The 12,103-nt window shown below is 37.8% G+C and overlaps 1 protein-coding gene across 1 annotated transcript in view; it reads left to right on the top strand.

Annotated features, from left to right (window-relative positions):
• Positions 1-11,090, top strand: part of Asxl2 (ASXL transcriptional regulator 2) — a 141,024-nt gene extending 129,934 nt beyond the window's left edge. The window contains exon 13 of the mRNA XM_026392396.2: positions 598-11,090. Coding sequence (XP_026248181.2) covers positions 598-3,042 — 2,445 coding nt within the window. The 3' untranslated portion in view covers positions 3,043-11,090. The remainder of the gene's footprint in view (positions 1-597) is intronic.
• Positions 11,091-12,103: the final 1,013 nt, after the last annotated feature.

The following is a 12,103-nucleotide window of genomic DNA, read 5'->3' as shown; positions in this document are numbered from 1 at the left end:
TGCTCCTTTAAATTCAGTCATCTATTAGAAGTGTCCACATTTTGTGATGCACTGCAAAATACTGTGTAGGACAGGAGTCCGAATTTTTTTTTTTAATTTATTTTCTTAGTTGTAAGTGGACACAATGTCTTTATTTTATTTATTTATTTTTATATTGTGCTGAGGCTCGAACCCAGTGCCTCATACTTGTGAGGCAAGCGCTCTGCCACTGAGCCACAATCCCAGCCCCAGATTCTTTTATGATATGAAAATTAGTGGTTTCAAATCTGATAGTCATTAGCACAAGCAGCTTTTTAGAAACAAATTTTTTTTCTCTAGAGGTTCTAATTTGTAAATTTTGGGATTAGGACCCAAAGCACAAATAATACCAGCCAGGCATGAGAATGACTCGCAAACGTGCACCTACTCCCTTATGAGTGGGCAGAGTAGAAGGCACCTAGAAGCAAACTTGAATTGCTCAGTCCTAGATGTCCCATGTTTTTATGGGTGCTATTATGTTTACCTGCTCTAAAAACGTAAGGATTAATGAAGTTTTGTCTGTCTCATAAATGAAAACTAAGCCTTTTTGTGTGTTTTTTCCTCCCCTATTTCTTTCAGATCCCAGTCTCCAGAATCTCCCCCATGCCGTTTCCTACATCGCAGGTCTCTCCCAGGGCTCGTTTTCCAATCTCCATCACTAGTCCTAACAGAACAGGAGCCAGAACTCTTGCAGACATCAAAGCAAAAGCCCAGCTGGTCAAAGCACAGAGGGCAGCAGCTGCAGCTGCCGCAGCCGCCGCTGCAGCCGCCTCAGTTGGAGGGACCATTCCAGGACCTGGCCCTGGGGGTGGACAAGGTCCAGGAGAGGGTAGTGAAAGAAAAACTGCTAGAGGAGGGAGTCCAGGCTCAGATGGAGTCAGTGCAACTGGAAAGGGCCCCACACTGGAACTGGCAGGAACTGGAAGCAGGGGAGGTACGCGAGAGCTTTTACCCTGTGGTCCAGAGACTCAGCCCAAATCTGAGACCAAGATCCCAGGCCAGGCACAGCCTCATAGTGTCTCTGGAGCACAACTACAGCAAACCCCCTCAGTGCCTCCAGCATCTGCCATCAGTGGAGCATGCACGAGTGTCCCATCACCAGCTCACATAGAGAAATTGAACAGTGAAAAACTGAACCCTGCCAGGGCATCAGTCACAGTGGCTTCCCCTAGCCACCCACAAGGGCCTAGTAGTTACAGACAGGAGAGAGCCTCTTCTTCTCCAGCAGGCTCTGCTCTGATCTCAGGAGCTTTGCCCATTTCTATTGTAGCTGATGGCACAGTTGAATCCAAAGCAGATTCTAATATGAACACACCAAATCCTTCAGTCTCAGCCAAGACAACTGCTAGTGCAGTAGTGAATACATCCCCTACCCCTTTAACATCATTATTGACAACAGCCACTTTAGAAAAGCTTCCTGAACCCCAGGTCAGTGCAACTGTAGCATCTGTTGGGTCAGCTTTGTCCTCGAGCATTTTGTCAGCAGCTTCTAGCCTTAAAACCCCAGGAACTTCTGCAAGTGTGAATGGGCCCATTTCAAGACCAAGCTCTAGTATCCCAGCTAATAATCCTTTAGTTACTCAGCTGCTCCAAGGCAAAGATGTTCCCATGGAGCAAATTCTGCCTAAACCTCTCACCAAAGTTGAAATGAAAACTGTACCACTGACTACTAAAGAGGATAAAGGGATGGGAGCACTAACAGGCACCAACATAACAGAAAATAGCACCAGAGAGGAAGTTAATGACAGACAGTCCCATCCAGCTATCCAGCAGCTGGGGAAAACCGTGCAGAGTAAGCAGCTTCCCCAGGTTCCAAGGCCCCTGCAGCTCTTTTCAACTAAGGATTTAAGGGAATCTAGCATCGACACACACCAGTACCAAGAAGGACTAAGTAAAACTACTCAAGATCAGATCCTTCAAACTCTTATCCAGAGGGTTCGGAGGCAGAACATTCTCTCATTTGTGCCGCCTTCACAGTTTAACTTCACTCACTCAGGTTTCCAGTTAGAAGACATCTCTACAAGCCAGAGGTTCATGCTGGGATTTGCTGGCAGAAGGACATCCAAACCTGCAATGGCAGGTCACTACTTACTTAATATTTCCACCTATGGCAGGGGTTCAGAGAGCTTTAGGAGGACCCATTCTGTACATCCTGAAGACCGCTTTTGTCTTAGTAGCCCCACTGAAGCCTTGAGAATGGGGTATACAGATTGTAAAAATACAACAGGAGATAGTAGCAGCAGCAAAGAAGATGAAACTGATGAGGAGAGTACTGGCGATGAACAGGAATCTGTCTTGGTAAAGGAGGAGCCCCAGGCTTCCCAGAGTTCTGGCAAGCATGACACAAGTTCAGGACCCCATAGTAGGGAAACCCCATCCAACAATGATTGTTTAGCTAACAAGAATGTGAAGGCTGAGAAACCAGTGAATGAGCAAGCCACTGTAAGCAAGGAGAATTACCTATTTGCTAGAAGCCAAACATTTGATGAGAAGACCCTAGCCAGAGATTTTATTCAGGCAGCACAGAAACAAATGGCTCACGCAGTAAGAGGTAAGACAATACGTAGCAGCCCTGAGCTGTTCAATTCTACTGCTCTTTCTCTGCCTGCAGACAGTCCCACCCATCAGCCTTTGCTCCTTCCATCACTGCAAACTCCAAAATTGTATGGAAGCCCCACACAGATAGGGACAAGTTACAGAGGCATGATTAATGTCTCCACCTCATCAGATATGGACCATAACTCTGCTGTACCAGGTAGCCAGGTATCTAGCAATGTAGGTGATGTCATGTCCTTTTCAGTGACGGTCACTACCATCCCTGCTAGCCAAGCTATGAATCCCAGCAGCCATGGCCAGACAATGCCTGTTCCAGCCTTTCCTGAAGAAAATAGCATTGAGGACACGCCTTCAAAATGTTACTGCCGCTTGAAAGCCATGATCATGTGCAAAGGGTGTGGAGCTTTCTGCCATGATGATTGCATCGGCCCCTCTAAACTGTGTGTCTCCTGCCTTGTGGTTCGGTAATAAGACTTAAAGATAATGCACTGTAAAGAAGGGGGAAAGAAAGGGTTAACAAGATGTGTTTTTGCATTATTTGGAATTACAGAAATAAGGTTTCATCTTAAGAAAAATATTAATCAGGAATACAGAGTACAGGTCATTTGCATTCTAGAGGAAGAGCACCTTGTATAGTAAGTCTAAGTCAAGCAAGACTTTTGTGAATTTGTGACAAGTTTGCACTTATAAATCATGTAAATATGTCACATTTGTTTAACATTTTTCCAAGTGTTTAGGTAATAATGTATTACTTTGAATTCAGATTTATGTTCCATTTTATGTGGCTGAGAAAAGTTGATTGTCATGCATGGTAAAAGGAAGCTATCTCTCTTTTGACCTTTCCTAAGAGTAGGAAATGGAAAGAGTGGTCTAAACCCAAGGACTATTCACACTGATAATGTCTTTACATTATGGTTGCAGATTATTCATATAGGTTATTTGGCCTTTGCACAATTTGAATTCAGGATTTATACAGCCCCTTTACTTTAGAATGGGACCTTATGAAGTAGAAGTCTTCTTTCCATCACGGGCAGTGTTTCCAACCCTGAAAGCCCTGACTTGGTTCTTGACTTCTGTGAACCAGTACTATCTTGAAGTGGAGACCTGCTGTTACCTAATCCCACCCTCCTGGCCTGAGACAGTGAATGTGGTCTGTGAAGGGAGTACCTCTGTGGGCCCCACTGTATGACTGTAGTCTGTACATGGCAATTGGTCTAGCAGTTCCAGCAATAATACTTTGTCATTCGTGGGAGCCCACAAACCTGTTTGAAATACTAGTGTAAGATGAGAGCAGACAAGTGTTAGTGATGGGGTGATTTAAACTGTCTTGTTGGACAAGAGAATGAAACTGCAGAAACTGTTAAACTAAACATAAAGGAAAATTATTTTCACACTAGAAACAAGGTAGCCTCTTTTCCTCTTCCAGCCCTTAATCTAATGTTATATAGTCACCTGTTGTCACAGCTAGAAAAGCTCTTCAGTGGCACATTGGCTCCTTCTGTGCAACCTGTTTTACCTCCCAAGCATATAAGGAGATTGGAGTGATTTTATTAAATCTTATCTTAAACACCACATGTGCACACACAATACAAGACATTTTCTTATTTTTGTCCCCTAATTTGGAATTATTGCTATCTGTGCTCTAAGGATGCTTAATATAAAGGGGCTTTGGTGAATGGCTAAGGAATGTCTGGAAAGGAAGAAAAACAGCTCCAAGTTTTGTTTTTTCTTTTTGTTGTTGTTTGAATCCTTTTCTAGTGACCGAAAAATTTTAAGTATGTACAATTTATGTCATGGTTAAAGAACATTTAAAAAAAAATTAGTTTACCAGAATTTGGCATGAAATAGGAGATAATCGATTTGTATTATTTGCATATCGATTTCAAGTCTCCTAATTAGAAGTGTGTAAAGTAAAAATATTAGTGCAACCTAGTACAGTTGTATTTGTACTTAATACTCAAGAAGTGATACTTACAAAAGTCAGAATAATTTATACCTATTTAATAAGTTACATTCCAGATTAGGAAAAAGGAGGCAATTATCTCTCTTGCCCATTCTGCTACCTGCTCCTGCCCACTCCATCCCCTGCGTCAAAATCTCTTAAAATTAACTTAGGAAGTTATTTTCATTCTTCTTTTCTGGTTCTTTTGTTGATGCCCAAGACCAATATAGGATTAATATTTGTGTTGCACTTTCAGACAAGACCATTTGATGTCCTTTCATCTCTCCCTTTTCTCCTTTTCTTCTAGCATACACATAACTAAAAGGGTCTAAGGTCTAAAAAGAAAGGGTCTACGGGATCCAGGGATAAGAAATTCTCATGTGAAAAACTAGTAGGAAACAGAAACCAGGGTTCTGCTCCCAGACTTTGAGTAACCTTGATTAATCCTAGTGGATTTAGAAAGACCTGTCGCTGGTTCCAGCCTGTTCACTTCCTCACCTTGTTAGCAGCACTGAGTGCTGGAGTTTTTTTCAGAATTGACCTTGCACTAAATGTCAGTTACCAGTTTGAATTGATGAAGGCAACTTTTCTGCTCTGCTCCTTTCTTGCCAGAAACTTTTTCTTTCATGATACCTTTAATCTAAGAATGGATGGACTATAACCAGGACAGGAAGAAGGCAACAGGGATTTTCAGGTCCATTTAGAGAGGAATTCACATCCTGCTTCCTCCCCTTGACCCAGGCTCCTGGGAAGATAAGTTCTAAGCATTGCTATCCTCCAGATTCTAAATAATAATACCCAGCTAAATGTTTGCATTTAAGAATGCGTCAAAAACAAATTGCCAGCAAGATACGTTGCCTCAGACTCAACCAGATGAGAGTCTAGATTCTCTTATATTGGTAGTAAATTAAATATGAATCAGTTTATTGTTTCAAACAGTGGTTTCAAGGAGAAAGCCATTTGTTTTATAAGCTGAACAGAAAAAATGCATTACAGTCTGGCCCTTTCAATATTAGAGTTTGGTACTCCAGTACCTTTAAATCAATGTTTATCTTAGCTTTTGATTGGTTTTACCTTTAGATTATTTCTGAAATGTTTTAATAAGTGCTAAGCTCTTCTTAGGATATCAGGTGGTACAGATCCCACGACTAGTAAGACAAGCTTGAGCACTTACCTCCTTTGTGCCCTCTAGCCTTTAGGTAGCCTCCACTGCAGGTCATCTCAGTCTGATTTTTAAATGTTCTAAGTTGTCTAGTAGAATGTTCCCTGAATCTTAAGAGATTTTTGATTAATAAAAATTCTTTTTCCTACTAAATGGGAAATAAAGCCAAATAACCTGGAGTTGTTTCCCCTGCTTCAGTTTCTTAACCCCTGTGCTCAAGATACTGAAGCTGTCTGTGCTAATCTATGTAACATTTTAATTTAAAGAGTAAGAGCTGGCCAATAATGGGGAATTTTTCTTGGGTTAGAGGGAAGCATGCTTACATTAGTTGGGAAGGCACACGGATGTAGATGGTTCAGAACTTATCTCAGATTTAAATAGCCAAAGGAAGAGCTTGTTGCCTTCCAGGTGAAGGTACAATGTCATTCATATTAATGACCTGCCAGTCATTAGCCTAATTGTTTATTATTGCCTTCCTTTACCTTAGAGATCCTTAAAGAACCCTTTGATTAAAAGATTTGTTTTAATTGGGTTGGAGGGTATTTGGTCATTATACTGCTATTTATTTCTGAAATTCACTGTCAATAAACAGGGGTATTTTTTCTTTGATATCACATCATAGCAAGGAGGGAAAATCTCCCCACTACATTACAACAGTGTGCTAAGTGAAAAACTTGGCCAAGAGTAGTTTTCAGCTCAATTTATAGAATAGTCCAAAGAGACTGAGAAACATGATGCTAGGCAGGGACCTTCCTACATGTTTCAATACCTACATACCTATTGAAAGAAAACAGTAGGTAAGACATTTCCTAAAGTTGAAGCAATAGCTTCATAGAGTCTTGGTTACTTTATTTTTTTTAATGCTTTACATTTGATACAAATATTAAAGATCAATTTTAAAAATAGCTTTCCAGTAATATATTTTAAGTAATATATATTTTAATATCTATGTAAAAAGTGACAGTGGAAGACTGAATTTCTTATATATGGTATGTTTAATGTAGGACCTCACTGTTTAAGGCACAAATTATTTCAAAGGAAATTACTCTGAAGACACTCAGATTATTTAAAAAAAATGCAATAAGGGGAATAGTTTTGGGGTTTATTTTTATTTTAAAAGAAAATTCACTTAACTTTCCACAAGCTATTTTTTCCCCACTGGCTTATAAGGTTTGTACAGACTGGTTTGGTAAATGCTAAACTTTTGTGTCTTTTGCCTTTTTAAAGGAATTGTTAACATTGGAATTGAGGGTATGTACAGAGAAGTTGGTGTCAACACCATTTAATAAGTCATATTTTTTCACAAATATAGAAAAATCATTTTACATAAGAATTTTAAGTATTTGCAATAAATATATGTATATAGATTGTATGTATTCATATATTCTTATTTTTCATTTTATTATTAAGCAAAAGATAATTAAAAGTGAAATTGAAAACCTTGGAGTTTTTGGTGAATCTTGAGGTCTGACATCTATCTGAGAGTGGCATGGGGAGGGGCCCTGTTATTGCCTTATAGTATTATGAGAAAAGGTTACCACAGACCTTATGGAAGAGTGTGAAATGAGGTATTTGGTGATAGATTAGGATAGTGCATTTCTTTCAGAACTTACAGAAAAATATTGAATTCTCCTCCACCATCTCCACGTTTTCCTAACAACCTTATGTTACTAGAAAGTGGAAGAAAACAAAGGGCAGTCCATTTTTTTAATGTACCTATTGTTTGCTTCTAAAACAAAAACTGGTAAGGAATATAAAGTTTTTCTTTCTTCACAATGATTAATAGTTCACTAGCAGGCAGTCAGTGTCACCATCTTCCAGGCCCTAGGAGTATGTGAAGAAATAATCTCTTGAAGATACAGAAAACTTGTTTCCTGTTTTCCAGTTCTTCTCTGAGAAGTGAGTTTCATAACCAGTGTATTTCATGTCCTGCCTGCTTCACTGATCTGGAGAGTTCAGAGAGCCAGGAGAACCTTGTGAAGAGAGATAGCTATGCTTGCATTAGATTCTGACACTTCTTGAAATGTTGAACTCTCTCCTGTCAGGAATGACAGGGAGATGACTGAGCCAGATGTTTGGAGAGGTCAAATGTCTGAGTCCCATACCTAGAATGCTGTCCAAGAGAACTCATTTTGTGGTTATAAAATACTTGATTTTTAGATGTGATGGGGAGGGAACAAAATGATACCTAAATAGATGGTCTTTGCAAATATGTAGCCTGTTCTTTTAAATGGGTAATACATAGATTTATTGATACTGAGAGAAAAGTTGGAAAGGTTACATTTTCAAGAATGTGTCTTGATGACCCATGAAACTATTTATTATGATTCACTAGTTCATTCTCCCTAAAATTTCCCAGCTCTGATTTTGTTTTCACTGGGGGAAATTTTTTTTTCTTTGTAACAGTAAAGATACATAGCAATACTTAAATAGACAATGTTATTTTTCAAAAACTGAAATTTCAAACATCTGGATTACCCAAAGACATTGGAGATAGTTCAGCCATCCAAGAGAAAAATATTCTATAGCTTAGCTGAAAATGTACTGTTTCGAAAGGAAATATTTCATAAGTCTCAGGGAACATCAGCATCCTCCATAATTCCATATATAATAGGAATGAAGGAGAAATATTTAAATGTGTGTAAACTAGCCCATAATGACCATTTTTCAAAGAATGGCTCTCCATTTCTAATATATATTTATCATTATTTAAACAGGTTACCTACCTCATGGGAAATAAAGTTTATATTCAGGGAACCTAAAGGTATAGTTGGTCTGCAGTTCAGAGAGAAAGAGCAATTACCAGAACACAGGACAGCTTCAGCTCCCCTTTATTTACTTCAGAGTCTTAGAAGCCTGTGTTCATTTTATGCACCACTTGACATCTGCTGTTTCTGAGAAGTCGTTTCATGGCATGTTTCTCACTTGTTGTGTGCAAATCATGTTACTAACTCAAGTATTTGTTGGATTAGGTACTAAAGTGCTGGTTATATAAGGTAAGCAATATTAGGTAAATTGAAAAAAAAAATATTTTCCTAAAGTAGAAACAATATAGCATGTTCAGGGCTCAAGGAATAGTCAGTGCTACATGCTTCCAAGACATGTTAAAAGAGCATGAATGAGTTATAAAATAGAAGCATTTGAGGCACTGAGTGAAACATAAAGGAAAAAAAGGTATTGTCCCTAGTAAAACCAGGCAGCATGGAAGTGAGGAGCCAGGTTAAAATTTTACTTTTAGGTTGGGGTTGTGTCTTGGTGGTAGAGCACTTGCCTAGCACATGTGAGGCGCTGGGTTCAATCCTCAGCACCACATAAAAATAAAGGTGTTGTGTCCATCTACAACTTAAAAATTTTAAAAAGTTAAGTTTTTACCTTTTTTGAGAACTGTTATTGGAATATATAAGAAATCTATTAAATCTAAATTGGAGAGAGGCAGGCCAAAAGTAATGCTTTAAGATAACTCCAGGCAAGTACTTGAAAAGTTCAGTTAACCGTTTCAAGATAACAGCTAGGCAAGTAACACAGTTTCAAATACAAAAGAAACTCAAGGAAGTTTTTTATTAAAAATATGGTTTTCACCTTACAGTTGAGAAGGAACCGAATCCCTTCATTTTGAATTTACATTCCTGTTTTCTCCAAGAATGGAAAAAATACATTAATATTATTGGTTTTCTATCTTAATACTATAGAATTGACCTTTTTTTTTCTTTAAAGTCGCAGAACTTGAATTAAAAAGGGCTTTAGCATGACCCTATACCTTTTAATTTTAGTATAAAATTAAAATCCTAATTCTTATTCTAGAAAGTTTGAGGTAGAAAAGGTTTCAAAGGATAAATAATTATATTTTTTCAGTGCTTACACTTGAATTTTACTTACCACTTGTCTTTAACACAGATTATTGGATTTGCAACTCAACTTCTGTATGCCAAATTATCTATTTATGTTCCAGTTAAAAGAGTTGTTAGGTGTATTCCACTGTATCACATAGTCTCAACTCTGCCCAAGAACTAGGAGGATGGATATAATCTATGTTCCTAATACTTGGTAACTTTCAACGGAAGATTGGATTTTTTCGTAGAGACCATATGGACTAAGGAATAAATACTCCATACTTCCATGTAGATTTCAGCCTTAACCTACAAAGGGGAATCCCTACACAGTTCTTCCTAAGGAAGGACAGGAAACCTGATCTACTGTAGAGATGGGCTGTGCCTAGATAGTGGTTTTCCTAACAGTAACTTCAAACCCCCCCCTAACTCCATTCAAAACCAAAAAGCCAAAGAGAAAACATCCTGATTTTCATCTTAACTGGAAAACATAAATGATACTTTGCAGGGGGAGATAAACCAAATGTGATTTTAAGTGGATTTAACTGAACTTAAAGCAGCTTAATTTTTAAAAAAGATTTTGAGTTCACATGATTTTCAGTTGCCATGAATATAACACAGAATTTGACTTGACATATTTATGGACCAAGGAGTGGTTTTCTGTTGGGCTGTGTTAATTTGAATTTGGGGTTGTGTACCTACCTATATCTGCTAAGTGAAATGGAACTTGGCTTCATAAGCACTCTTATTAGACCCAGGTGACTCAATGCTTCGTTTTATTAAGTTTAGTCAGGGATCTTCATTTTGAATATTTTAAATTCAAATTAGCCTAATAAGAAAATAATTAAGTCATACCAGAATATCTAAAAGTATTTTAGAACTTATTTTACACAGCCTATGTCCTTTCAGTGGAGCATATGGTATATAAAACTTCATGTGTGTTGGGTTAATTCTTTTAAAAAGCAGATTAAGTCAATAATGTTAGGTTTTCAGGCAATAGCAGTTTGGAGACTTCAGTAGTGCCCAGATGAATCTACATATCAAGTTTTAAAACAATCTTGATTCTTCCCGAGTGTCATATTTGCTACCCCTTTGTTAGATGAGGAGATGGGTTCTAGACTGGGAAGGATATAATTTATTCTCTGATAATAAAGTACTAATTAAAGAGCAAATATGTTCTTTGAGAATTCACAAAATCTCTAGAACCCATGGAATATCTGGAGTACATGACAAATGAAACTAGAAATTAAAAACTTTTCTCGTAGCCGTAAGTGCTTTGACCTATTTTTTCAAAACACAGTTCAGTAAGTCACTGCATCACACCTTTCACCAGCAGCAAGAAAAATCAGAATGGAAAAAAAAAGACCTTATGTTGGTCTTGTTCACTTTTAAATTTTTGTGCACATAGGCCTTAGCACTTTGACAGATAAAACTCTTGCCTTTTAGCTCCTCACTATTGACTTTATTCTCACTTGTTGACTGTTCCTTTTATTGATCATATAGAAACTACCTTCTTCAGAGTTGAATGTATAACAATGTTTCTGCACATGGACAACCTGTATTTTATTTTAATGACTCATGTTGAATAAAGGCATACAGTTTTACTCTATGGACTGTGCCTTTTCTTTTCTAAAGGAAACAGACACCAGCAGGTGCCTTACCTGCCTGTGGCCCCTTCCCCTGTCCCTGATGGCACAACTGTCCATGGGCCAGTGCTAATGTTGGGAACTACAAAGTACTCTTCATTAAATATTGAAAGAGAGGTTCAAGAAATCAATTTGACTAAGTGTATATCTTAAAAAATAGAAGGGAACCTGATACTAAAAGCTACAAAACAGTTGTTACTACCATAAAGACTGATCAGACCAATGGAAAAGAATAGCTCAAAAATAAACCACCACATGTTTGGTTAAATTATTTTCAAATGAATGTCAAGTCATCAGTGGGGAAAGGACAGTCTTCAACAAGTGGTATTAAGAAAAATGATGTTCATATGCAAAAGAATATAGTTGGATTCCTAACACCATATACAAAAATTTAAAAGGACAAAAATTGTAGAACTCAGGAAAACAGGAAGAGCTTTTATAACTGAATTTAAATATGATAAAATCATGAGCAACAAAAAATATATACATACACACATAAACGTGTGTTTGTGTGTGTGTGTGTGTGTATATATATATATATATATATATATATATATATATATATATATAAACTGGGCTTAAAAACAGTGAAAAGGCAACCTGCAGAATGGGAGAAAATAGGTGTACAAATCATCTGGCAAATTCTAAATTTATAAAGAACAAGAGAAATAGCAAAGGACTTGATTATTTTTCCAGATGTGGCAAAATCAAAAAAGTGTTAGCAAGGATGACCAGCAATTCTATCTCTGAGTATATACTCAAGAAGTGAAAGCAATGTCTCAAATACTGGTAATATTAATAGTGGTTCCTTTAGGAACCAACCCAAATGTTCATTGACAAATGAATGGGTGAAACAATATGTGTCTACAACAGGATAATAGCCTTAGAAAAGAAGGAAAACTCTGGGCTGGGATTGTGGCTCAGTGGTAGAGCACTTGCCTCGCACACGTGA

This window comes from Urocitellus parryii, chromosome 12 (genome assembly GCF_045843805.1).
Source record: "Urocitellus parryii isolate mUroPar1 chromosome 12, mUroPar1.hap1, whole genome shotgun sequence".
In the NCBI taxonomy this organism is placed as follows: Eukaryota; Metazoa; Chordata; class Mammalia; order Rodentia; family Sciuridae; genus Urocitellus; species Urocitellus parryii.
The sequence above is the reverse complement of the archived record's forward strand: the minus strand, read 5'-3'. Positions and strand labels throughout refer to the sequence as shown.